The 22,884-nt window shown below is 41.3% G+C and overlaps 1 protein-coding gene across 1 annotated transcript; it reads left to right on the top strand.

The window, feature by feature from the left end:
* Positions 1 to 821: 821 nt before the first annotated feature.
* LOC138813618 (vomeronasal type-2 receptor 116-like) lies at positions 822 to 22,455 on the top strand. Its single transcript, XM_070002017.1, has 7 exons — positions 822 to 932; positions 1,071 to 1,237; positions 6,502 to 6,790; positions 7,170 to 7,979; positions 17,948 to 18,175; positions 19,166 to 19,289; positions 21,536 to 22,455. The coding sequence occupies exons 1-7, from the start codon at positions 822 to 824 to the stop codon at positions 22,453 to 22,455; spliced, it is 2,649 nt and encodes an 882-aa protein (XP_069858118.1).
* The last annotated feature ends 429 nt before the right edge of the window (positions 22,456 to 22,884 follow it).

The raw sequence follows: 22,884 nt of genomic DNA, 5'->3' as shown, positions 1-22,884 counted from the left end.
CTCTGTGCAGAGCAGGACCCTATGCTGTGACTTTGGTTTCACTTCTAGTATGAGAAACTAATAGAGAAGACAGGTAGGGAGACATGGACAGAGCTGGCACCACGCAGCTGTTCAAGTGGGAACAAGAATTCCCGGAGCACTCAGGACATAATTGGGACACAGCAGAGCAAGACCCATCCATACACCCACAGCTACCAGGATCCTCAGTGTGCAGGCCTGTTATGTTCCCAGAAAGTCATACATAGATCATAGAATATCTCTGTCTAACAATGAACTGCCAATATATTCATAGGTGCAGTCTGATGGTCAAAAACATGCAAGCACTGAAGAAGTTCAAGATTCAGAGTGCAAATATCTAATTGGTTAAGTGAATTGACCTTGAATATTGATCTGCAATGGTAGAATTCCAGGACAATGTTGGTAACACCTGCAGCAGTAAATAAATACATTGAGCTCTTCTGGATTCTTGTGCATGTGCAGTTGGTATAAAAACCTTAATGGGTCATTTCACCAAATTTCTCTGTCTCCCTTTTCCCTAGGTTGTGAGCCTGCCCATCCTCATCTTTGACGGTGCTCCAATAACTCTGACTGGGCCTTTGCTGGCCATGGCGCTCTATGATCATTTGACCTTCACATGGCATCCTCTGTTGTCATCCATTCCAATCATCCCTAGTGACCCTTGATTGGTTGTGCTTTTTTGTTTTCAACTTTTTGCTTTCACACAAGTTTGTGAACAACTCAACAAGAGAGGAATCCATCCCTGGAGTTTCATTACCTACTGTCTTGGATGAAATCATGGTCCTGAAGGTGTGGAGAGGAAGATGGTACACATGTTTTCTAACTTCTGTTTTGACCTTGAAGCTGGGCCTCAGATGCAGAGCCAGAGGGCAGAACAGGCTCTGTATTCCTCTAGGACAGTGGAGGCCATCCAGGTATCAAGAAGCCACAAAAACTGAGGATACATTTAGACACCCACCTGACGCTGCAGGCACAGTCTGCATCCAAAATCACAGCTCCATGTCAAAGCAGCAGCAATGTTCCCTGTGGCTCTGACACTGCTTCTCCTCCAGCATCCTCTCCTGATCACTTTCTCTGAAGATGGCAGACGCATTTGCACAGAGAAATCTGTGGCATGCAGCAGGGGAGATGTGGTCATTGCTGGATTTTACTCCCTCTATTCTTGGGAATTGGTCGTTCAAAGCATGAATGACCCTACTCTGCAGCAACAGAACATTCAGTAAGTGATTTCTTGGATTTTCTTAAATTTTGAATTTTCTCTTTGGGTTACAGTCAGAGGTGGGGGAAGTTTGCACACAATCATTGATGTGCTCTGCATCTTCTACACTGCCCTCACTACAACAGCTCTACTTCATTTCAGGTGTTCCCAATGAATATTTTTCTTTCTTCCAAGGGTACAGAGTTTTCTGTCTGTCTTCCACTCCACTCCCCTTTCCAGAGATATCCCGACCACCCCACCATCACTGTGACTCCTCCACTCATCACTGTTACTCAGGGTCACTGGGTTGACCAAGAGTCCATACAAGGACACTAAAGTGCAATGTCCCCATCCATAGGGCAAAGGCCAGGGAACCTTCAATCCATTCTGTTCTTTATACTTTTCAAAACAGGACCAATGTTTGGACCTCCTTCAGGGCAATGTTTCTTAGGATAGACAAGCAGTTTATGCTTCTGGGGTTATTTCATGCCAGCAAAGCTGTGGGAATGGGGAGCTGCTGAACAGATCAGTAATAAGAGATGCATGACACATTTGATTTTTTTCCCCTTAACTAATGGAAGTAATCTTCTGTCTTGCTATCTATGTCTTGGCCTGTCTCCTATGTCATTCCCAGAAACTCTGTTTCCATTCCTTGTTCTCCAACATCTTTCCAGGCTTATTTATTTTTCCCTGCTCATAACTTCCTAAACTAGATTTGAATGTTTTTTTTTCATATATATTGTCAGTAATGGGTCTTGAACTCTGGGCTTGGATGCTGTCCCTGTGCTATTCAGCTTAAGACAAGTGCTCGATTACTGGCACCACCGTGCCATTTCCAAATTTCTAGTGGTTTATTGGTGATAAGAATCTCATGGACTCTTCTGCCCTGGCTGGCTTTGAACCGTGATCATCAGATCTCAACCTCCTGTCTAAATAGGATGACATGCGTGAGCAAGGGTGCCTAGCTTTTTCATATGTTTTATACACACTTTCATTGATGCATTTGACCCAGGTGAGCTCACTACTTTCAGTTCTATAGAATTCTCTGTAAACTAGGGAAGTCATGAATGAATCTTCTCAGACAAGTTGTGTGGAAACACCCTGAATGGGGTTTTTTCAGGAGAGGAATACTTTATTCCATGAGAGATTTATGAGAGATACTGAAGCCAATTTAATGTGGTGAGGAATTGAGTGAGAAAGATGGGGCTCATGTGTAAACCCAGCATTAGAAACATACCCACATGGGAGATGGGAGATGTCAGAGCTATCCTCTTCTCTGTCCATTCTCTAATTGAGCTCTGTGTGTTGTGTGTGTGTGTGTGTGTGTGTGTGTGTGTGTGTGTGTGTGTGTGCATATTCACACATGCTCTGGTACTCAGGCATCATCTCAAGTCCTGATGGCTGTCCCTTGGCATTGTTTCTGTCCTGGCTGGCACTCTACTGCTTGACCTACAGCTCTGCATCAGTTTCTGTGGAGTTGCTTACACATAAATTGTGTAACAGACATTCCTGCCCAAAGTGACTACAAAACATAATTCTCCTATATCATCCTCCTTAGTAGTTATAATTGCAGGCCTGAGCCACCAGTTCCCAATTCATATTTAGTATTACTGACATTCTAGATGTAAAGCCTCAGTTACATTGCACACAATGACATCAGCAAATATCCATGAGAATAGATATTCTCTCTATGAGAATTTCCCTAAAATGATTATATTGAATGCTAGGAGAACTCATCGTTCTGAAACATTCTTGATTTATATTGGCGTGTGACTCCATCTGGCCTTTCAAATGTCTCCGAATTATACCATTCTGACTGGTCTGGCTTTGTGCCTGTCTTTCCAGAAATTCCAGGCAGGCTTCAGTGTTCCTGAGTCTGTAGTGACTTCCACAATGTCAACACTAGATGGAGCCCAGGGCCTGTGAGAAGTCAGCTGAGAGGTGATAAACCACTTCAGTACCAGAGAAAACTAAAGGCAATTTTGGTGACAAATACTCTGTGGTTCTAAAAACCTCACGAGAACCCCAATGAGTCATGGGTCCAAATATGCCTTCTCCTGGGTGCACAGGGAGCCCATATGCCTCATCCACAGGGAATGGCCTTGTGCGTCGATTCTGCCTAGCAATAGCAAGATCTGTGTGCTGGAACAGGCATTAAAAACAGCTGTGGCCACCAGAATTCTATTACACCTGGAATACCAAACAGCAGGGTCACCAAAGCAGATGAAGGTTAATGAAGTTTCCCTCTAAAAGTAGGAACTCTTCACTTGGGATCCTGGACTTTGATCGCAGAAGAAGAAATTCTAGACAAGTCACAACAGTAAGAAAATGTGGCAGAGCTTTCTTGAGTAAGGAAGCAAACAAACAAGCAGGTAGACAAACAGGAAACAAAAAGGCAAAGACACACTCTAACTGAGGAGAGACACACAGCTCTTGGGCTGCCAGGGGGATTCAGATGGTAAAGGCACAAGGTCTGACTTCAAAAATACACAAACATAGGTCTGTCATCTTTGCACTAATCACTCCTGGTGTTACATTTTCTGATTTTCTGTATGTTTTGGCCATTCTTTCCAGATGATTATCCTTGAGGGAAGGAAGGTGTGCTGTTGTTGGCGTAGGATGTTGCATATGTTTTGGGGGAGCTTTTTGGTGGAAAGGCATTTGCTCTACAAGACAACTGTTAATTCATATGATGAGAAATGCATCTCTCAGGAAGCAATGCAACCTGTTGCCTCTCTTTGAAGTAAAGATGGTAGCCCTGTGTTTCTAAATCACATGTTTCTGAGTTGCCTTCTCTAGGACTCATTTTTTTCCTTAATTTATCCAGCTTCTTTTTGTGCTCAATGACTTTGGTCCCTTAATCTTAAGATATGTAGATGGATGAATAGGTCTCTGATTGTTGTGAGCTTCCCATACCTCATTTTTTCCTAATCTATTCTACTCCATTTTCCCCTAAATGACTTCATTCCCTTAATCTTAAGGGAAGTAGATGGATAAGCTTTAAGCTTGAGTTTTTGAATTCCTGGAATGCATTAACCAGGGCTCATTTTGCTTAGTCTATCCTGCCTGAGTACAGCATCCTCAGTCCACTGCGATCAAGACCAATACAGCCGGGTGAGAACTAAGATTGACTCAGGTTGAATGTGGTAGAGGTGTGTTCATGAGCCAAGATGCCCACAACCACACACAATTAGTGATAGCTAATATAGAATTCAGATTGTCTGGTGGTAGATGACTTTCTCAGATATTGAGGTGATTACAGAGTCTACCAGAGGTTGTCCTGGCTATATGGTCATGGCACAGTTCTAGTGCTATTACCTAGCCCACACTAAGCTGTGGGACAATATCACCATTTTACTTTCCTGTCTTACCTATTATAATTGGGATGGAAAACCATGCAATGCTACAGCAGCATGGTAAATTTTGTAAAGGAAACCACAAGCTGGGCATAGGTGGCTGACGCCTAGAATTCTAGCTACTTAGGAGGCTGAGATCTGTGGACCAGAATTTAATGCCAGCCCAGGCAGAAAGTCTGTGAGAATTTTATCTCCAGCAAAACAAAAGAAAGCCAGAAGTGGCACTGTGCCTCAAGTGCTAGAGAGCTAGTCTTAAGCTGAAGATTTTGCGTCAGATCCCAGGACTAGAGTTCAAACCCCACAACCAACCAAAAAAAAAAAAAAGCAATCCACAGGACCATCTTGGTGAACACCACCATCTACTCAGGCTATCTAGCATCCCCAAAGCCCAAACTGTCATGCGGATACACTTAAGCCACACTCTAGCTTATGCTGATGTAGACCAATGCACACTGGATTCCTAGAGCGACTTCAGTTTCTGCCTGGTGCCATCTTGAGCACTGTCCTTCTAGGGCAGTGGTCCCCGAAATTATTCACTGTGCAACGAGACTGGACTGAGCCAGATAACAACAGAGTCACATAGCCACAGTGGCTTCACAAGGCTAAGCAAGAAGACAGGTGTCAGCCTACCCCACCCATGGTGGAAACTGATGGAAATGGCATTTGGTTCTGCCTCAGTGACCTTCCAAAACCTCCTGAAAGATTCTAATGGAAGCTGTGGTGCTAGCACCAAACAGTGCCTCTAGTTTATTCTGGATTATTGGTCCAACCATGACATGCCTGACAAAGGGTTCTAAGAAAAATTCTGACCCAATATTCTGCCCTGCTCAGTAGGAGGTTGTATCTCATACCTGCTGTCGTTCACAAGATTGGAGGAGAGCGGATTTGGCAGTGTCTTCCTTCTCTGTCCTAAACCAGTTCCAAAGGCACAATCTAAAGGTCTGGACCAAAGAGTAGAAACTATAAGCACATCCCCAGCACTGGTCTCAGTGTATGGGAATGGTGCTGAGATTTAACTTTAATTCTCTCCCTCCCTGCAATGTCAGATGGTTTCTGTCCATAATGAGCTACTAATGCTGTTAATGGGGAGGAACATGGAGATGGCTTCTTCCCCCTTTTCTCACACATCCTTTCCTCTTGTTTGTTCTACTAGAGAAGTATCCTCCAGTCCACACTCCTTGACTCTCATCTGTTCTTTGTTGGGTGAGGCAATCTTCATGTTCTAGCTTCCTGGGCTGCCATCTTGCTCTGTTTCTGGGGAATCCCCTTGAATGATGACATACTCTGAGTCAGCTTAGTGTGCCTCTACCACATCAAATGAATTTCGTACTTCTGTGATTTCTTTACTTTCCTCACAAGGCAAGATTCATTTCTTTGCAGAAGGATGCACCATTGGCAAATGTGTGGTAAGCGATCACAGACACAAAGCAGCCTGCTTTCCTATTTACTCCTAACACAGCAGGCCCTGCCTCTCTGCTCATACTGGTTGAAATCAGGTGGACAATCTGCTCCCAATTGGAATTGTATTTCTTAAGAATTTTTCCATATGCACAGCTAATTTAAGGTACTAAATGATTTGGGATGTGAGCTGGGCCTGCTCGTATGTCACAGCAGACAACAGTGTTTTTCACTTATCCATATGGGGCAGAGAGGAAAAGCCAGCTTCCTCATTCCCCCCACTCTCTGTCTCTCTCTCTCTCTCTGCAATCTCAGAAGAATAGTCATCTCCTGTATGCTGATCAAGATCTGTTCAGGAACTCTCCCAATTCAAAGAACTTTTCTTAGACTCCAAATTAGAATGCCATCCCGTTGGATCTACACATATTACTGTGTGTAGAAATCAACATTTGATTCAACAAAGTCATGAGATTTGCAGTTAATCATTTGTAATACTTTTATACCTACCCAAATTTTGTGATTTCTGTGCAGGATCAACTTAAACAAATACCAATTGCTTCTCACCCTGGTGTTGGCTGTGGAGGAGATCAACAAGAATCCCCATCTGCTACCCAACATGACTCTGGGATTTGAGATCTATACTGTGCATTACTCAGGTACTGATCTGTTAGAGGATCCACTCACCTGGCTGTCTGGGAAGAGTAAAAACATCCCTAATTACACCTGCAGAAGAGACAGCAAAGCTATAGCAGCACTCACAGGAACCTCAAGCACATTTGTCCCAATAGGGACACTGCTGGACCTCTACAAACTTCCACAGGTGAGGCTGGGAGGGGTGGGCAGATGTGAAGCCATATCCACAGTGACTCTGCCCTCAACAGGCTTAAGAGGAGGTGGTATCACAAACCCTTCCAAATGCATAATCTCACAGGGAGAAGCCTCCAAAAGTGGGTGGGAATACACATTTTCATTGCTGCAAATAAAAGGAGGGGTGTTGAGAGGAAAGGATGACCCAAAGCTCTGAGCCTTATCTGTACATGTCTACAAAGAGTTCAGAACATGGGAGATGACTTTGCAATTGGGATAAGCAAACTTTTGTTCCCACCACTGTACTACCAGTTGTTGTGTCATTCACATCAGGACTGAGATTTGCCTATGACCATCCTCTTCCTGATGTTGTTTCCATTTGTTCCCTGTAGTTCACCTTTGGGGCTTTTGATCCTCTCCTGAGTGACCATGGAAAGTTTGGTACTGTCTATCAGATGGCTGCCAAGGACTCAGGTCTAGCCCTGGCCATGGTCTCCTTGATGCTTCATTTCAGCTGGAACTGGGTGGGACTATTCATCACCGAAGAAAACTATGGAATGTGGTTCCTCTCAGAATTGAGGGAAGAGATGGGCAAGAGTAGAGTCTGCTTTGCCTTTGAGAACATGCTCACGTACAATGTCCTTGCAGATTTCTCAAATGATCTATCGATGCAGCGCCAGCTAATGGACTTATCAACCAATGTGATTATCATTTATGGGGACAGTAAATTTCTACTAAGCTTTATTCTTAAATGTAGGCACTTTTTAATTACAGGGAAAGTCTGGGTCCTGAACTCACCCTATGATGATGTGACTATTGCTAAAAGATATTTTCTGATTGACTCTTTCCATGCACCTCTTATTTTCTCTCACCATCATAGAAACACTGCTGGGTTTACCAATTTTATTCTGACAGAGACCTTCTCCAAGAACTCAGCTAATAACTCCCTTCCCAGGTCATGGATTCAGTCTGTTTATAGCCTACTGATTAAGTCTGACTGCAGAGACTTGGGGCACTGTTCATACAATGCCACACTGCATTGGTTGCTGAGGCACATTTTTGACATGACCATGTCAGATGAGAGTTACAACATCTACAATGCTGTGTATGCTGTGGCCCATGCCCTCCACCAGATGTTTCTTCATTACATGGAAGAGCCAAGAGTGCAAAATGGGCAACCCAGGGCATTTCTCTCTTCACAGGTAATGGCTTTGCTTTTGGGTGACCTACTCTAGGCATGCACAACTTCTATATAAGCTTTCATACCAGATGAAACTAGGTTGTCTGGCACCATTTTGGCAAATACAAGACAGTCTGTTGTGCTCTCCATGAAGTGACGGTAGAGCTGTGATGACAATGTTCTTGAAGAACGCTGATCCGTGACAAGGAAGTGCTGTGTCTTCTGTCCTCATCCTCACTATCTGTGAAAAAGCCGTCCCCTTTTCAATAGGATATATTCAAATTCTCCTTGTAACTTTTTAAAATAACAGATTAAAGGTGACTAGTTTTTTTTATTGTGAAAATACTGTACAGAGGGGTTACAATTACATGGGCAAGATAATGAGTACATTTCTTACCAAGCATTGTAGCCTCCTCCTTTGTTTCCCCTTCCCATCTCTTCCCATCCCCCCCCGCACTCCCTATCCAATCCTCCCCCCCTCGAAAGCTATGAAGTTCATTTTTGACATAACGACTTCTACATCCCATTGCTGCAATTGGTTCACCTGTATCCCTATTTAAACGATTTGTTTTTCCCTTTCCCCTCCACAAATTATACCGACATCAAATAAAGGGGTTATACTGTGGGGGAGGGACATACAAAGCAACAAAGAAATAAACTTATAAATGTGTTAGAAACAATCACATGAAAGAAAAAAAACATTTGAATACATACTTTTGGGTTCATTTCCCTAACATCTCCTTATCTGACTGTTTCTGCTTGACTCAGACATATACTAGATGTTGCAAATAAGGGAATCCATGGGATCTATGTTTCTTTAGGCCTGGCTTACTTTACTTAATATAATTTTTTCCAAGCCTTTCCATTTCCTAACAAATTGAGCAATGTCATTCTTTCTGATGGAGGCATAGAGTTCCATTTTGTATATATAACACTTTTTCTTGATCCATTTATCTATACGGGCATATGGGTAGGTTCCACATCTTAGCTATAGTAAATAATGCTGCAAAAAGCATAGTCATGCTAGTAGCTTTAGTGTGGTCCTGTTTGTAAACATTTGGGTTAATGCCCAAAAGTAGGATTGCTGCGTAATAGGGGAGCTCTATGTGGAGTCTTTTGAGGAAAATCCATACTACTTTCCAAAGTGGTTGAACATGTTTAAACTCCCACCAACAATGCAGTAAGGTGCCCTTCTGTCCACATCCCCTCCAGCATCGGTTATTATTAGAGTTCTTGATTGTAGCCATTCTAATTGGAGTGAGGTGGTATCACAATGTTGTTTTGATTTGCATTTCTTTTAGGGATAGGGAGGTTGAGCATTTCTTTTTTTATTTTTTTATTTGATTTGTGAAGATACTGTACAGAGGGGTCACAATTACATGGGCAGCATAATGCGTACATTTCTTACCAAGCATTGCAGCCTCCTGCTGCCATCCCTACCCAGCCTCCCCCTCCCCCCCAATCCCAATCCTTCTCCTTCTCTCACTTCCCCCCCCCCCACCGATCTTGTAAAGCTCGTTTTGGACATGACAACTTGTACTTCTCATTGTTGCAACAGGTACACCTGTATCCTTAAACAACTGGTTTTTGCCCATCTCCTCAAGTTATACTGACATCAAATATAGTGAAAGCAGGGGTTATACTGTGGGGGAGGGATATACAAAGCAACAAAGAGATAATCTTATAAATGCATTAGAAACACATGCATGAAAGAAAAAAACATTAAAATACATATCTAAGGGTTCATTTTCCTGACATCACATTATCTGACCTTTTCCACTTGACTCATAGATATACTAGATATTGCAAATAAGGGAAACCATGGGACCTATGTTTCTTTGGGCCTGGCTTACTTCACTTAATATAGTTTTTTCCAAGTTTTTCCATTTCCTAACAAATGGGGCAATGTCATTCTTTCTGATGGAGGCAAAGAATTCCATTGTGTATATATACCACATTTTCTTGATCCATTCATCTACTGAGGGGCATCTGGGCTGGTTCCATATCTTAGCTATGGTAAATAATGCTGCAATAAACATAGTTGTGATGGTAGCTTTAGTGTGGTCTTGTTTGTAAACATTTGGGTAAATGCCCAAAAGTGGGATTGCTGGGTCATAGGGGAGTTCTATGTGAAGTCTTTTGAGGAACCTCCATACTGCTTTCCAAAGTGGTTGAACAAGTTTAAATTCCCACCAACAATGAAGTAAGGTTCCTTTCTGTCCACATCCCCTCCAGCATCTGTTGTTGTTAGAGTTCTTGATTTTTGCCGTTCTAACTGGGGTGAGGTGATATCTCAATGTTGTTTTGATTTGCATTTCTTTTATGGCTAGGGATGTTGAACATTTCTTCATGTGTTTATTGGCCATCCTTCTTTCTTCTTCAGAGAAGTTTCTCGTTAAGTCTTTCGCCCACTTATTTATTGGGCAGTTGTTTCTTTGAGGATTTGTTGTTGGGGGGGGGTTAATTTTTTGAGTTCCAAGTATATTTTAGATATGAGACCCTTGTCCGTTGTATGGCTAGTAAAGATCTTCTCCAAATCCGTGGGCTTTCTATTGATCTTGCTAGCTATGTCATTTGCCCTGCAGAAGCTCTGCAACTTTATGCAATCCCATTTGTCCAAACTTTCTTTGATTTGTTGTGTTTCCGGGTCTCTATTCAAAAAATTTCGGCCTGAGCCAAGAAGACCTAGGGTTTCTCCTATTCCATCCTGTAATGTTTTCAGAGTGTCTGCTTTGACTTCAAGGTCTTTGATCCATTTAGAGTTGATTCTGGTGCAGGGTGATATATAAGGATCTAGCTTTAGTTTTCTACATGTAGTTAACCAATTTTGCCAGCACCATTTACTGGAGAGGCTGTCTTTCTTCCATTCTATTTTTTTAGCTCCCTTATCGAAGACTAGATGGCTATAGGTCTGTAGGTTCATTTCTGGATTTTCAATTCTATTCCATTGGTCCTGAGGTCTGTTCTTATGCCAATACCAAGCTGTTTTGATTACTATGGCTTTATAGTAGAGTTTGAAATTTGGTATTGATATTCCTCCAGCAGTGTTCTTTCCGTTGAGGTGCGTTTTTGCTATCCGGGGTCTTTTATTGTTCCATATGAATTTTTGGATTGCCTCTTCTATTTCCTTGAAGAATGAGGTTGGAATTTTGATAGGTATTGCGTTGAATTCGTAGATAGCCTTGGGAAGTATTGCCATTTTCACGATGTTAATCTTTCCAATCCAGGAGCATGGGAGGTTTTGCCATTTTTAAAGTTCTGTGTTGATTTCCTTTTTCAAGATTTTAAAGTTTTCATCATAGAGGTCCTTCACTTCTTTAGTTAATTCCTAGGTATTTTATTTTTTGTGGGGCTATTACAAATGGTGTTGCTTTCCTAATTTCTACCACACTTTTCTCATTTTTGGCATACAGAAAAGCCATTGATTTTTGGGGGTTAATTTTATAACCTGCTACTTTGCCAAAGTTTTGAATCAGCTTGAGTAATTTGGGAGTGGAGTCTATGGGATTCTTTAAATACAAGATCATGTCATCTGCAAAGAGGGAGAGTTTTATTTCTTCTTTCCCTATTTGGATCCCCTTTATGTCTGCATCTTGTCTTATTGCTGTAGCTAGGCATTCTAATACTAGATTGAAGAGAAGTGGAGAGAGTGGGCATCCTTGTCTTGTTCCTGAGTTTAGAGGAAATGGCTTTAGTTTTTCACCATTGAGTATAATGCTGGCTGTAGCTTTGTCATATACAGCCTTTATTGTATTGAGGAATGTTCCAAGGATTCCTAATTTTTCCAAAACCTTCATCATTAAGGGGTGTTGGATCCTGTCGAATGCTTTTTCTACATCTATTGAGATAACCATATGGTTCTTATTCTTGCTCCTGTTGATGTGATGAATAATATTAATTGATTTGCGTATATTGAACCAGCTTTGCATCCCTGAAATGAATCCTGCTTGATCGTGGTGTATGATTTTTTGGATGAATTGTTGAAGTCGATTGGCCAAAATTTTGTTGAGAAGTTTTGCATCAATATTCATCAAAGAAATGGGTCTATAGTTCTCTTTCTTTGATGAGTCCCTGCCTGGTTTTGGGATGAGGGTTATGATGGCTTCATAGAATGTGCTTGGTAGTGAATTTTCTCTTTCAATTTCATTGAAGTGTTGGAGGAGTATTGGTGTGAGCTCTGCTTTGAAGGCCTTGTAAAATTCCGCTGTAAAGCCATCTGGTCCTAGATTTTTCTTAGCTGGAAAGTCTCTTATTGCTGTTTCTATTTCAGTGCTTGATATGGGCCTGTTAAGCTGGTTTAACTCATCTTGGTTTAGTTTTGGCATGTCAATATTTGCTAGGAAAAGGTCCATTTCTGTCAAGTTCTCAAACTTTTTAGCATAAAGTTTTGTGAAGTATTCCCTTATAATATTCTGAATCTTGGTTGTTTCCATGATGATGTTTCTATTCTCATCTCTGAGTTTATTAGTTTGGGTGTGTTCTCTTCTTTTTCTGATAAGATTTGCTAAGGGTCTGTCAATTTTGTTAAATTTTTCAAAGAACCAACTCTTTGTTTTGTTGATTCTTTCTATAGTTTTTTTGGATTCTAATTCATTTAATTCTGATTTAATTTTGATTATTTCTTTCCATCTACTGGATTGGGGTTTATCTTGTGCTCTTTTCCAAGGAGGTTTAGATGTGTCATTAACTTGTTAGTTAAGGATCTCTCCAATTTGTTGAATTAGGAGCTCAGAGCTATAAACTTGCCTCTGAGTCCTGCCTTTGCTGTGTCCCAGAGGAGCTGGTAATTGGTGTGCTCATTTTTGTTGAATAGCATGAACATTTGAATTTCTTTTCTAATCTCTTCCATGACCCACTCGTGATTCAGCAGTGTGTTGTTTAGCCTCCATGTGATGCCGGACTTTCTTTGGTGGCTTTTGGTGTTGAGTTCTAATTTTATTCCCTTGTGGTCAGAGAGAATGCAAGGTATAACTTCAATGTTTCTGAATTTAGACAGGTTTGCTTTGTGGCCTAAACTGTGGTCTATTTTGGAAAACGTTCCATGTGCTGCTGAGAAAATCGTGTATTCTGATGCTGCTGGGTGAAATGTTCGATAGATGTCTGTTAAGTCTAGTTGATCTATGCAGCTGTTTAGATCTGTGGTTTCTCTGTTGAGTTTTTGCCCAGTTGATCTATCTAGTGGGGAGAGTGGTGTGTTAAAATCCCCAACAATTAATGTCTTTGGATCTATATGGGATTTGAGGGAAAGTAGTGTTTCTTGGATAAATTTGGGTGCTCCATTGTTTGGCGAATAGATATTTAGAATTGTAATATCCTTCTGAAGGAGAGATCCTTTAATTAGTATGTAGCGACCTTCTTTATCTCTTCTCACAAATTTTAATTTGAAGTCTATTTTATCTGATATTAGGATTGCAACTCCCGCCTGTTTATGGTGGCCGTTTGCTTGGTAGATTTTGTTCCAGCCTTTAACATTGAGAATGTGGGTGCTTTTACAGGCAAGATGTGACTCCTGCAGGCAGCAGATAGAAGGGTCTTGTTTTTTAATCCAACTAGACAGTCTATGTCGCTTGGGAGTTCCTGCCATGTTATCCACCTTCTTGGGGGCTGTAAAAACTGGGTTCGTCCTATGGTTCTTGGATTCTCAGTTTGGGTGCAGTTTATTGGCCTTTCTTGCGGTCTTGTTGGTTTTCTATGTGAAGGACATCTTTAAGAATCTTTTGTAGGACTGGTTTGGTGGAGATGTATTGTTTCAATTTTTCTTTGCTATGGAAGGTTTTTATTTGGCCTTCAGTTATGAAGGAGAGTTTAGCTGGGTACAGTATTCTTGGTTGATAGTTGTTTGTTTTTAGGGCATGGCATACATCATTCCAGGCTCTTCTTGCTTTGATTGTCTCTGCTGAGAAATCTGAGGTGATTCTAATTGGTTTCCCTTTATAGGTGATTAATCTTTTCTCCTTGACAGCATTAAGGATCTTTTCCTTGGTCTGAGTTGATCCTGTGTGGATTATAATGTGAAGGTGGGATTTCCTATTCTGCTCTGTTCTATTTGGGGTTCTAAAAGCTTCTTGTATCTGAATAGGCCTATCTTTTTGTATGTTTGCCAAGTTCTCTGCTAGGATCCTGTTAAACAAATTTCCTAGACCATTAACTTCTGTTTCTAGGTGCTCCTCTACACCCATTATCCTTAGATTAGGCCTTCTGATGGTGTCTTCCAGGTGTTGGATAGATCTATCATATTTCTTGGACTTGTCTTGGATGGTTGTATGTTCTTTCTCTATAATATCTAGGCTGTCTTCAATCCCTGAGATTCCATCTTCTGCATGGTCTAACCTGCTGTCAAGACTCTCTACTTTGTTTTTTATCTCTTTTCCTTCTAATTGGTCAGCTTTGATGGCTTCAAGTTCTTTGTTGAAGCTCTGTTTTAGGTCTTGTATGAATTTCTTTACTTCCTTAATTTGGTGTTCAGTGTTTGTTCTCAAATCGCTTAGTTGATTGGTTATGGTTTCTTTGGACTCCCATTCCTTCTGTTGGGTTCCATTCAGCATTCCCTGTGTGGTCTCCCTGACTTCCTTCAGCTCTTTGTTCATGGATTCCATGAATGCCTTTAGTGATCTTTGTGTATTCTCTACCTGGTATCTCAATTCCTGTATTACTCTTTGATTAGCTTTCTCCCGTTTGTGGGATTCCTGTAGTTCTCTTTTCTCTCGTTCGTGGGATTCCTGCAGTTCTCTTTGAGTGTTCTCAGCCTGCTCATGCCATTCCTCCCTTTCTCTTTTTGTATTCTCAAGTTGTTCACGCAAATCCTGTATCAGTTTTTGAGTAGCTTCCTCACGCTTATGATATTCCTGTATAAGCTTTCGGGATGCCTCCTCTCTCTCATACAGAGTCCTTTGTAAGTTGTCAAACTTCTCATTTATCATGGTTGCCAGCAGTGTTTGTAGAGCTGTTTGCGAACTCTCCTCTGGATTATTCATTATCTGTTCTGACCCCTGATTATCAAGATTGGGAATTGAGATATCCAGATTTGCCATTTTTCTTGTGTTTTTCTGGCTTACTCTGCCCATTTGAGATGAAAATAGCACCAGTTTTGTGCTAGAACACTATCTTAAGGCAACCATCAATCAAAGTTTGCTTCTGTACAGTCAATAGTCTACAGATACAATTTAGTTCAACAGATACATCTATTCAACATCAAACAACTATATGTTAATGGGCTTCAAACCACAGAGAAGAATTTGGAAAACCAGAAATTATTAGGGTTAGGGAGAGATGTGGGTAAAAAATAGGAATAGATTGGTGTGGGGAGGCACAGGGAGAGTTAACTATGTCCTAATCCCAATGCAGGGAAAATGTTGGGTAGGATGCATGTAGAGAGAGAGAGAAAAAGAAGTAAGGGAAAGGGAAATGATAAGAGACCAGATAAAAAATAGAAACATAAAAATTAATATTATTATGGAGATTAAAAACCATCTATTTAGAAAGGAATGTGAGTATATTAATAGAAGGGTAGGGACATTGAGGAGAAGTGAAAAACTTAAAAAATGCTTAAAATACTATATAGGTATAAAGAGGTAGTACTGCTATTAAGGAATTTAAGTCCCAGAGGTTTTGAATTGAGTAATAATTTTGTGGATTAAGTGTGTACACAATGGGGGATAGGGTCTACTAGTTAACTACGGGTTTATCTGAGGATGTACAGGGCAAGAGTTAAATCACATAAAGAAGATCAAAAGAGAGGAAAAGGTGAAAAGGATTAGAAAGGGAGAAAAAAAGATCAGAAGTTCAGTAGAGCTAGACAAAAAAACAAAAAGATACTTAAAAAAGAAAGAAAAAGAGAAAGAAGACAAGACAAGAAAAGAAAACACACATTCATGTATTCCTAAAATAAAAATTATAAGAGAAAAAAAAAGTTACTGGAAAACAATTATTTTTTCAAAAAAGGCAAAAATTAAAGATTAATAAAATTTCTAGAAAAGGAAAAAATTTATATATATATATATATATATATATATATATATATATATATATATATGGTAACAAAAAAAAAGAAGAAGAAGAGGAAGAAAGAAAAAAAAATTCTTTGATTTTTTTTTTTAATTTTTTGGGGAGGGGTGGGAAGAATCCTGTATCTCCCTTTTGTCTGTAACCAGCCTCTTGTTGGAGTCTCTGGTCAGTTTGATGTCCTGTGGCTTGATTGGTTTCTTAAGTCAGTTTGTTCGAACAGGCAGAAAAATGCTCTGCTTTACCCAAGATTTTGAGATCCCCCTCCCAGATTAGTTTACTGGGAGGGTGATCTGCTTTGAGAATCACAAAAGAGGGAGATGCAGTGGTGAGGCTAGGTTCTGGGTAGAGTTGAGGCCTTTCAACAATCAGTAGCTTTTTCCTGGGGCTGTTTTGTGAAAAAAAACTCACAGAGCCCAGCCTGAAGCCTTTCTCAGGGTTTCTGTTTTTCACTTGATTGTTGAGGCTGCTAGAGGGAGGGGCAGCCTCTGGCTCTGGTTACCCAGTGAGGAAAGCCACTCCAATGGCTGGCGCCTGAGCTGGGTGACTTTTCCCTGGATGGAGCCGAGTCTGGCAGGTCACTTCGCCATTAAGTTCTTGTGACCTGCTAAATGACTCATTTTATTCCAAGGCCTGGGTAGGAGCTGGCAGCTCCTCCGAGCTTTGTCGGTATCCAAGATGGAGATTACTGGTGCTGCGGGGGGGGGTGGCCTTCCCTCCTCTGCTCCCTGAGAAGGAGTGAGGACGTCGGGCTACTACTCACGCCGAGTCTTGGATCCTGGGTCGTCTCTGGTCTGCACACTGCAGGATGAAGATGTCTGCTCCTTGTCGGTTCTTGCTGGTGTTGAGTAGAATCCGCTCGCCCACTGCGTCTGGCTCCTTCATCCCGGACTCTCTGTGTGAGTGCTCAGTTATGGCCCCGGCTGCGTTCTCCGCCGCGACCCTGCCGCCGGGGCGGCTGCTGGCGAGCGCTCAGATGTGTCTTTTTGCCTTGGCTTCCCCTCTCTTGTCTAAGTCTCTGTCCTGTGATGGCATACTTGGTGTGATTCTCTGGCTTAGGACTGTTCACTGGAACTCTAAAACTGCTTTCTATGCGAGAGCTTGTTCAGATTCCAGCTTCTCCTCCGCCATCTTCCCGGAACTCAGGTTGAGCATTTCTTCATATGTCTATTGGCCATCCTTCTTTCCTCTTCAGAGAAGTTTCTCTTTAAGTCTTTAGCCTACTTATTGATTGGGCAGTTGTTTCTTTGAGGATTTCTAATTGGGGCATTTAATTTTTGAGTTCCAAGTATATTTTAGATATGAGAACCTTTTCCATTGTAGGACTAGTGAAGATCTCCTCTAAGAGTGACTAGTTCTTGAAACCCGAATATTGCCTAGACACAAGTGGTTCACACCTGTGACTCACTCATGACTGCAATTAACCACCAAAAAGACAGTAGGGGAACTGTGGCTCAATGGACAGAATGATTACTTTGAAAAGAACAAAAAAAAAAACCAAGTTGAGTGCCTAAACTGAGAGAACACACCACAGGGCAGGAATACACACACACACACACAGGCGTGCACGCACTGAGAAAGAAGTCTTGCTTAAGGTAATCTTTCATAGTTGTCACAAATATTCTATGATTCTACTTAGTTTATTATTTACCTATATTTCAGACTTATTCTCTTATCAGAATCACAAAACAAGTGATTGGAATGCACTTTAGAGAGTCTGTTGGGGTCTATCATATGATAATTCATTATTTTGTTGGATGTGGCTAGAGGTTCATTCCCTTGAAATTGAGTTTCTGCAACCTATCCTGGATACCCAGATTTTAGAACTTGGTAACACTTTAGTCTGCTGTGGGCCTGCATTTGATACAGTTGGTTGGATTCTTGTGCTGTGTGTGAATCAGGGGATGGGAATGAAGAGTAATCCATTGTTCTGGGGTTTTGTGATAACACTGGGAAGCACTTCACCATAGAATAATGTGTCCCTTTTAGCTGCATCCCTTTTTGAAGAAGATCCAATTTACCAATCCTGTTGGAGACCAAGTGGTTTTGAATGAGGAAAGGAAATTGGAAGCAGAGTATGACATTAAGAGCTTTTGGAATTTTCCAGAAGGTCTGGGACAAAAGGTGAAAGTTGGCAAGTTTTCTCCATCTAGGCCATATAGTCAACAACTGGTTTTGTTTGAAAATCTGATAGAGTGGCCCATAGGAATTACCAAGGTGGGTCATTTCTACTTTTGTTACTCTTTCCTTTTAAAAAAAATGTATTGTTATTAGGAAGTAGTTGTAGAAAGACCTTACAATTCCCTAACTCAGGTTATGATCACAATGCTTCTAGGCAATGTCACCACATCCTTATTTCTCCCCAAGGTCAGTCGTTTCTAACAATAATGGCATGATCTATGTATAAATGAGCAATAAGCTTATCCTGTTTTAAAGTTAGTTCAATGAAACTATGGCTCAGTGGTTTACATTTCAAAACTTTCTGTTTCTGGAAGTTTCTTACTAACAGATTCATGGAGGGAACAGGGGAACATATCATGACCAATATGTTGTTCTGTGTTTGCATAGTGAATATCATAAAATTAAATGACACCCGTGAATCATCATTCCAGCACTGTGACAAAATATCTGAGGGAATCAAATGAGAAGGCAGAAGGGCTTACTTTGCTTCTGCCTGGAGATTTCAGACCATGGTTGGATAGATTGTTGCTTTTTAGTCTAGTGAGACAGGATGTAATGAAAGGAACATCTGCCAGTAAAATTCACCCACTTCATGACAGCTAGAAAGCCAAGAGAGATGTGAATGGCCCTGGGTACAGCAGCACCTCCACAGCAATTAGCCATGCTTTGGAGTGTGGGTTTGAAATTTCCCTGAGTGATTTCCTCACATGCTCTTATTCATCTGTAAACAGATCACATGAATTCAAGAATAAGATGCAGGATTAACTCCCATTTCCTAATTTCCTAGAATTAACATCCAACACTTCAAGGCTCCATGACTTCCCCATAGTATGAGTGCTGGGTGTTGAGGCCCCACATATTCTTCAGGTCATGTCAGATGAAACTGTAAGAAGGTTCAGTAAATTCATTTGCTGTGTGCATATAATGGTTATGTGTTTTGATTATCATTTCCCCTAAATCACTGGAGTGTCTCAGATGTCAGGTGAAAGGATAAAATGTCACTAACTTTCATCTGAATATTCTCAGACTCCTCAGTCTGTGTGCAGTGAGAGCTGTGGTCCTGGATTCAGGAAGGCCTCTCTGGAGGGAAATGCTACCTGTTGCTTTGATTGCACTCCTTGCCCAGAGAATGAGATTTCTAATGCGACAGGTGAGTCTGTTAGTTAGAGAAATTCCCCATCTCTCCTTCCTAACCTTCAGTCCATGCAAGCCAGTGGAGTGATCTACAGTAACATGGCAGGAACACACATGCACCTTCACGCCGAGTTCCAGGGCAACGTTAACCATACTTCTCTTTAGAAGAAACACCCACTTCCCCTCCATTACATCTCTGTATTTTCTAATCTATTACAGACTTCATCATGAGAATACCCATGTCCCCCTCTCCTCAATCGCATATTTTATATTTAAAGAAAATGTTTACCCATGGATTCCATTATTTGTAATACCTACTGTTTGTCTAGGACAAACAGAAAAGGTCAAAAGCTAGGTACTTATGACCATATAAGTTTATGTTAAGCGAAACGCCAAGATAGGGGTGTTTATAATAACCATGTGATTTTTTTCTTTCACTGGTATGTTCCACCGCCATGGTATAACCCCTATTTTCAATGTATTGGATTTGGTGCCCTGCATCTTGTATATACATTTTCCTAATTTGGAGAGGGCAAGGAAAAAACAAACTACTTAAATAGGGATACAGGTTGCCCCATTTTAACCAGGAGATGTACAAGACACTATATTGAAAAAGAACTTTACAACTTTGGCATTGTTGGGGGACTACTTGGGGATGTGGACAAAGAAGGGATGGTTAGGCTAAAACAATGCAGGAGGCAACAATCCTAGATGGGAAATGTACACTTTACCTTACTCATGTAACTGTAACTACTCTGTACAGTATTTTTACAATAAAAAACATTTAAAAAATGGGGAACAATGCTCGATAGGAAAATACTCATTACCTATCGCATGTAACTGTAACCACTTTGTACAGTATCTTAACAATAAAACATATTTAATAAACAAGGGAGAAATGGACAAAATAAGAGCTAAAGACTGAAAGAAAGAAAATACCAGGGACCAGTTGTTGATCTTTGAAATGATATGCAAATCATCATGGAATTGTGGGTCTAACACAGCCTTTCATTTCTGAGTGCCTATTGCTGCTCATTTCTAATTAAATTTTATTTTCTATTTAGCATGCACTAATAATACAAGGGGCTTTGTTATGATCACTCCATGTCTGACACTGGCACTAGGCTGACTAGCAATTCTTCAAATATAAAAGATTCAGAAGTAGTTTATCACCTCCATTTCATTTCTCTTCTCCCTCCTCCACCTGATCTTTCCCAGAACTTATCTTATCAGTGGAGGAGCACTGTTCTTGATACAGAGCAAATGCTCAAGAAGTTTGTGTTTGGTGTAATGAGGAGATTGAGGTTTGGATTAGACCCTCTTGTACAAAGTGAAGTCGTTGGGCTGAGTCTCTATTCTCCATTATGTCTTGAATGAGTAGCAGAGAGCCAGAGTGGTATGACCTGTCAAGAATGCAGCACATAATGCTGGTAATCATATATTACACCTGTAATCCAAGCAATTTAGGCAGTTGAGATTTGAGGATGGAACTTCGATGTAATGACGTAGAGGAAACTCAGTAAGATTCTTTCTCACCATTAAGCACCCAAAAAGCTGTAATTGGAGCTGGTAGAGTGGTAGTTTTGAGCATGAATACTCTGAAAAACGTCCCATGGACAGAGTTCAAACACTGGAGGAAAGACAGACAGATGGAAGGAAGGAAGGAACTAGAGAAGGAAGGAGGGAGGGAGGGAAAGAGGGAAGGAAGGAAGGAAGGAAGGAAGGAAGGAAGGAAGGAAGGAAGGAAGGAAGGAAGGAAGGAAGGAAGGAAGGAAGAAAGAAAGGAAAGAAAGAAAGAAGGAAAGAAAGAAAGAAAGAAAGAAAGAAAGAAAGAAAGAAAGAAAGAAAGAAAAGAAAGAAAGAAAGAAAGAAAGAAGAAAGGAAGGAAGGAAGGAAGGAAGAAGAAAGAAAGAAAGAAAGAAAGAAAGAAAGAAAGAAAGAAAGAAGAAAGAAGGAAGAAGGAAGGAAGGAAGGAAGGAAGGAAGGAAGGAAGGAAGGAAGGAAGGAAGGAAGGAAGAAAGAAAGAAAGAAAGAAAGAAAAGATAAACATAAAAACGGAAAGGGAGGAGGGAAAGAAGAAGAAATGTGAGAAAGAGATTTGATGTGAAAGCATTTTGATATAGAGAGTTACTCTATTGGTACTGAACTCAATACAGGTCAACTGGGGAATCAGGGAAAATGAGCTAGCTAGTTGAATCAAGGGGGTTGAGAGGAAAGACAAATACTGACCACAAACTAATAGTGATTCTCACACCTCACCAGACATGGAGCAGTGTGTCAGGTGTGCAGATCATCAGTTTGCCAACATCCAGAGGAATCACTGCATGAGGAAAACTGAGGGCTTCCTGGCTTATGAAGACCCCTTGGGTATGGCTCTGGCTTGCACAGCTCTTTGCTGCTCTGCACTCACAGCTGCAGTTCTTGGGGTGTTTATCAAGCACCAAGACACCCCTATTGTCAAGGCCAATAACTGGGCCCTAAGCTACATCCTGCTCATCTCCCTCATCTGCTGCTTCCTCTGCTCCTTGCTCTTCCTTGGCCGTCCCCACACAGCCTCCTGCATCCTCCAGCACACCACATTTGCAGTGGTCTTCACTGTGGCTGTCTCCACGGTCCTGGCCAAGACCATCACTGTGGTTCTGGCCTTCACGCTCACTGCTCCAGGGAGAAGCACGAGGCAGTGGCTGCTCTTCTGGGTTCCTAACCTCCTCATCCCCATCTGCACTCTCATCCAGGTGACCCTCTGTGGCCTCTGGCTGCGAATCTCTCCTCCCTTTGTGGACAAAGATGCACAATCTGAACATGGCTACATCATCATCCTGTGCAACATGGGGTCCCTCACTGCCTTCTACTGTGTCCTGGGATACCTTGGCTCTCTGGCCCTGGCCAGCTTCACTGTGGCTTTTCTTGCCAGAAACCTGCCTGACACCTTCAATGAGGCCAAGTTCCTGACATTCAGCATGCTGGTGTTCTGCAGTGTGTGGCTCACCTTCCTGCCTGTCTACCACAGCACCAAGGGGAAGGCCCTGGTGGCCGTGGAGGTCTTCTCCATTTTGGCCTCCAGTGCAGGTCTCCTAGGCTGCATCTTTGCCCCCAAGTGCTACATCATCCTGATAAGACCTGAGAGAAATTCTTTCTCCAGGTTCAGGGAGAGATCAGGTTCTGGAAGAAACAAACATTAAGATAAACATAGATGTTGCCTAGAATGTTTACAGGCTCTGAGAGCAATCGGTATCGCATCTTAGTTTAATGTGAGGACTTCTTTGAACAAACAAGTTACTCTAATTCATTCCTCTGGTTATGTTAGAAACATAGCACATTCCCAACAAGACCTCCTAAATTTGCATTCTAACTTGGATATTTTATGATTCTTCCACTCTAATCTGTCCTTTATACTATCATACTTCCTAATGAGTACATTATCTACTGTGCTTATTCCTTTCTCTTTCCTGTATCAATTATTCTTCCTACCTATCCTATATCACTGCTTGAATATCACTATATTAGTATAGGAAGTTACTAGTATAGGAAGTTACGTTGTTGAACATTTCCATGCTTTCATTATGGTAACTCAAGTCCATTCTCTGACCTAGCTGAATATTTCTGTTCAC

Source organism: Dipodomys merriami, unplaced genomic scaffold (assembly GCF_024711535.1).
Source record: "Dipodomys merriami isolate MVZ:Mamm:240054 unplaced genomic scaffold, mDipMer1.0.p SCAF_6, whole genome shotgun sequence".
Lineage (NCBI taxonomy): Eukaryota > Metazoa > Chordata > Mammalia > Rodentia > Heteromyidae > Dipodomys > Dipodomys merriami.
The sequence above is the reverse complement of the archived record's forward strand: the minus strand, read 5'-3'. Positions and strand labels throughout refer to the sequence as shown.

Excerpts from the sequence above, each read along its gene's own strand:
- LOC138813618 (XM_070002017.1), top strand. The coding sequence starts at position 822 with ATGGTACACATGTTTTCTAACTTCTGTTTTGACCTTGAAGCTGGGCCT. Across the intron at positions 933-1,070 it reads GGACAGTGGAGGCCATCCAG|CATCCTCTCCTGATCACTTT; the intron begins GTATCAAGAAGC and ends CTTCTCCTCCAG. Across the intron at positions 19,290-21,535 it reads TGAGATTTCTAATGCGACAG|ACATGGAGCAGTGTGTCAGG; the intron begins GTGAGTCTGTTA and ends ACACCTCACCAG.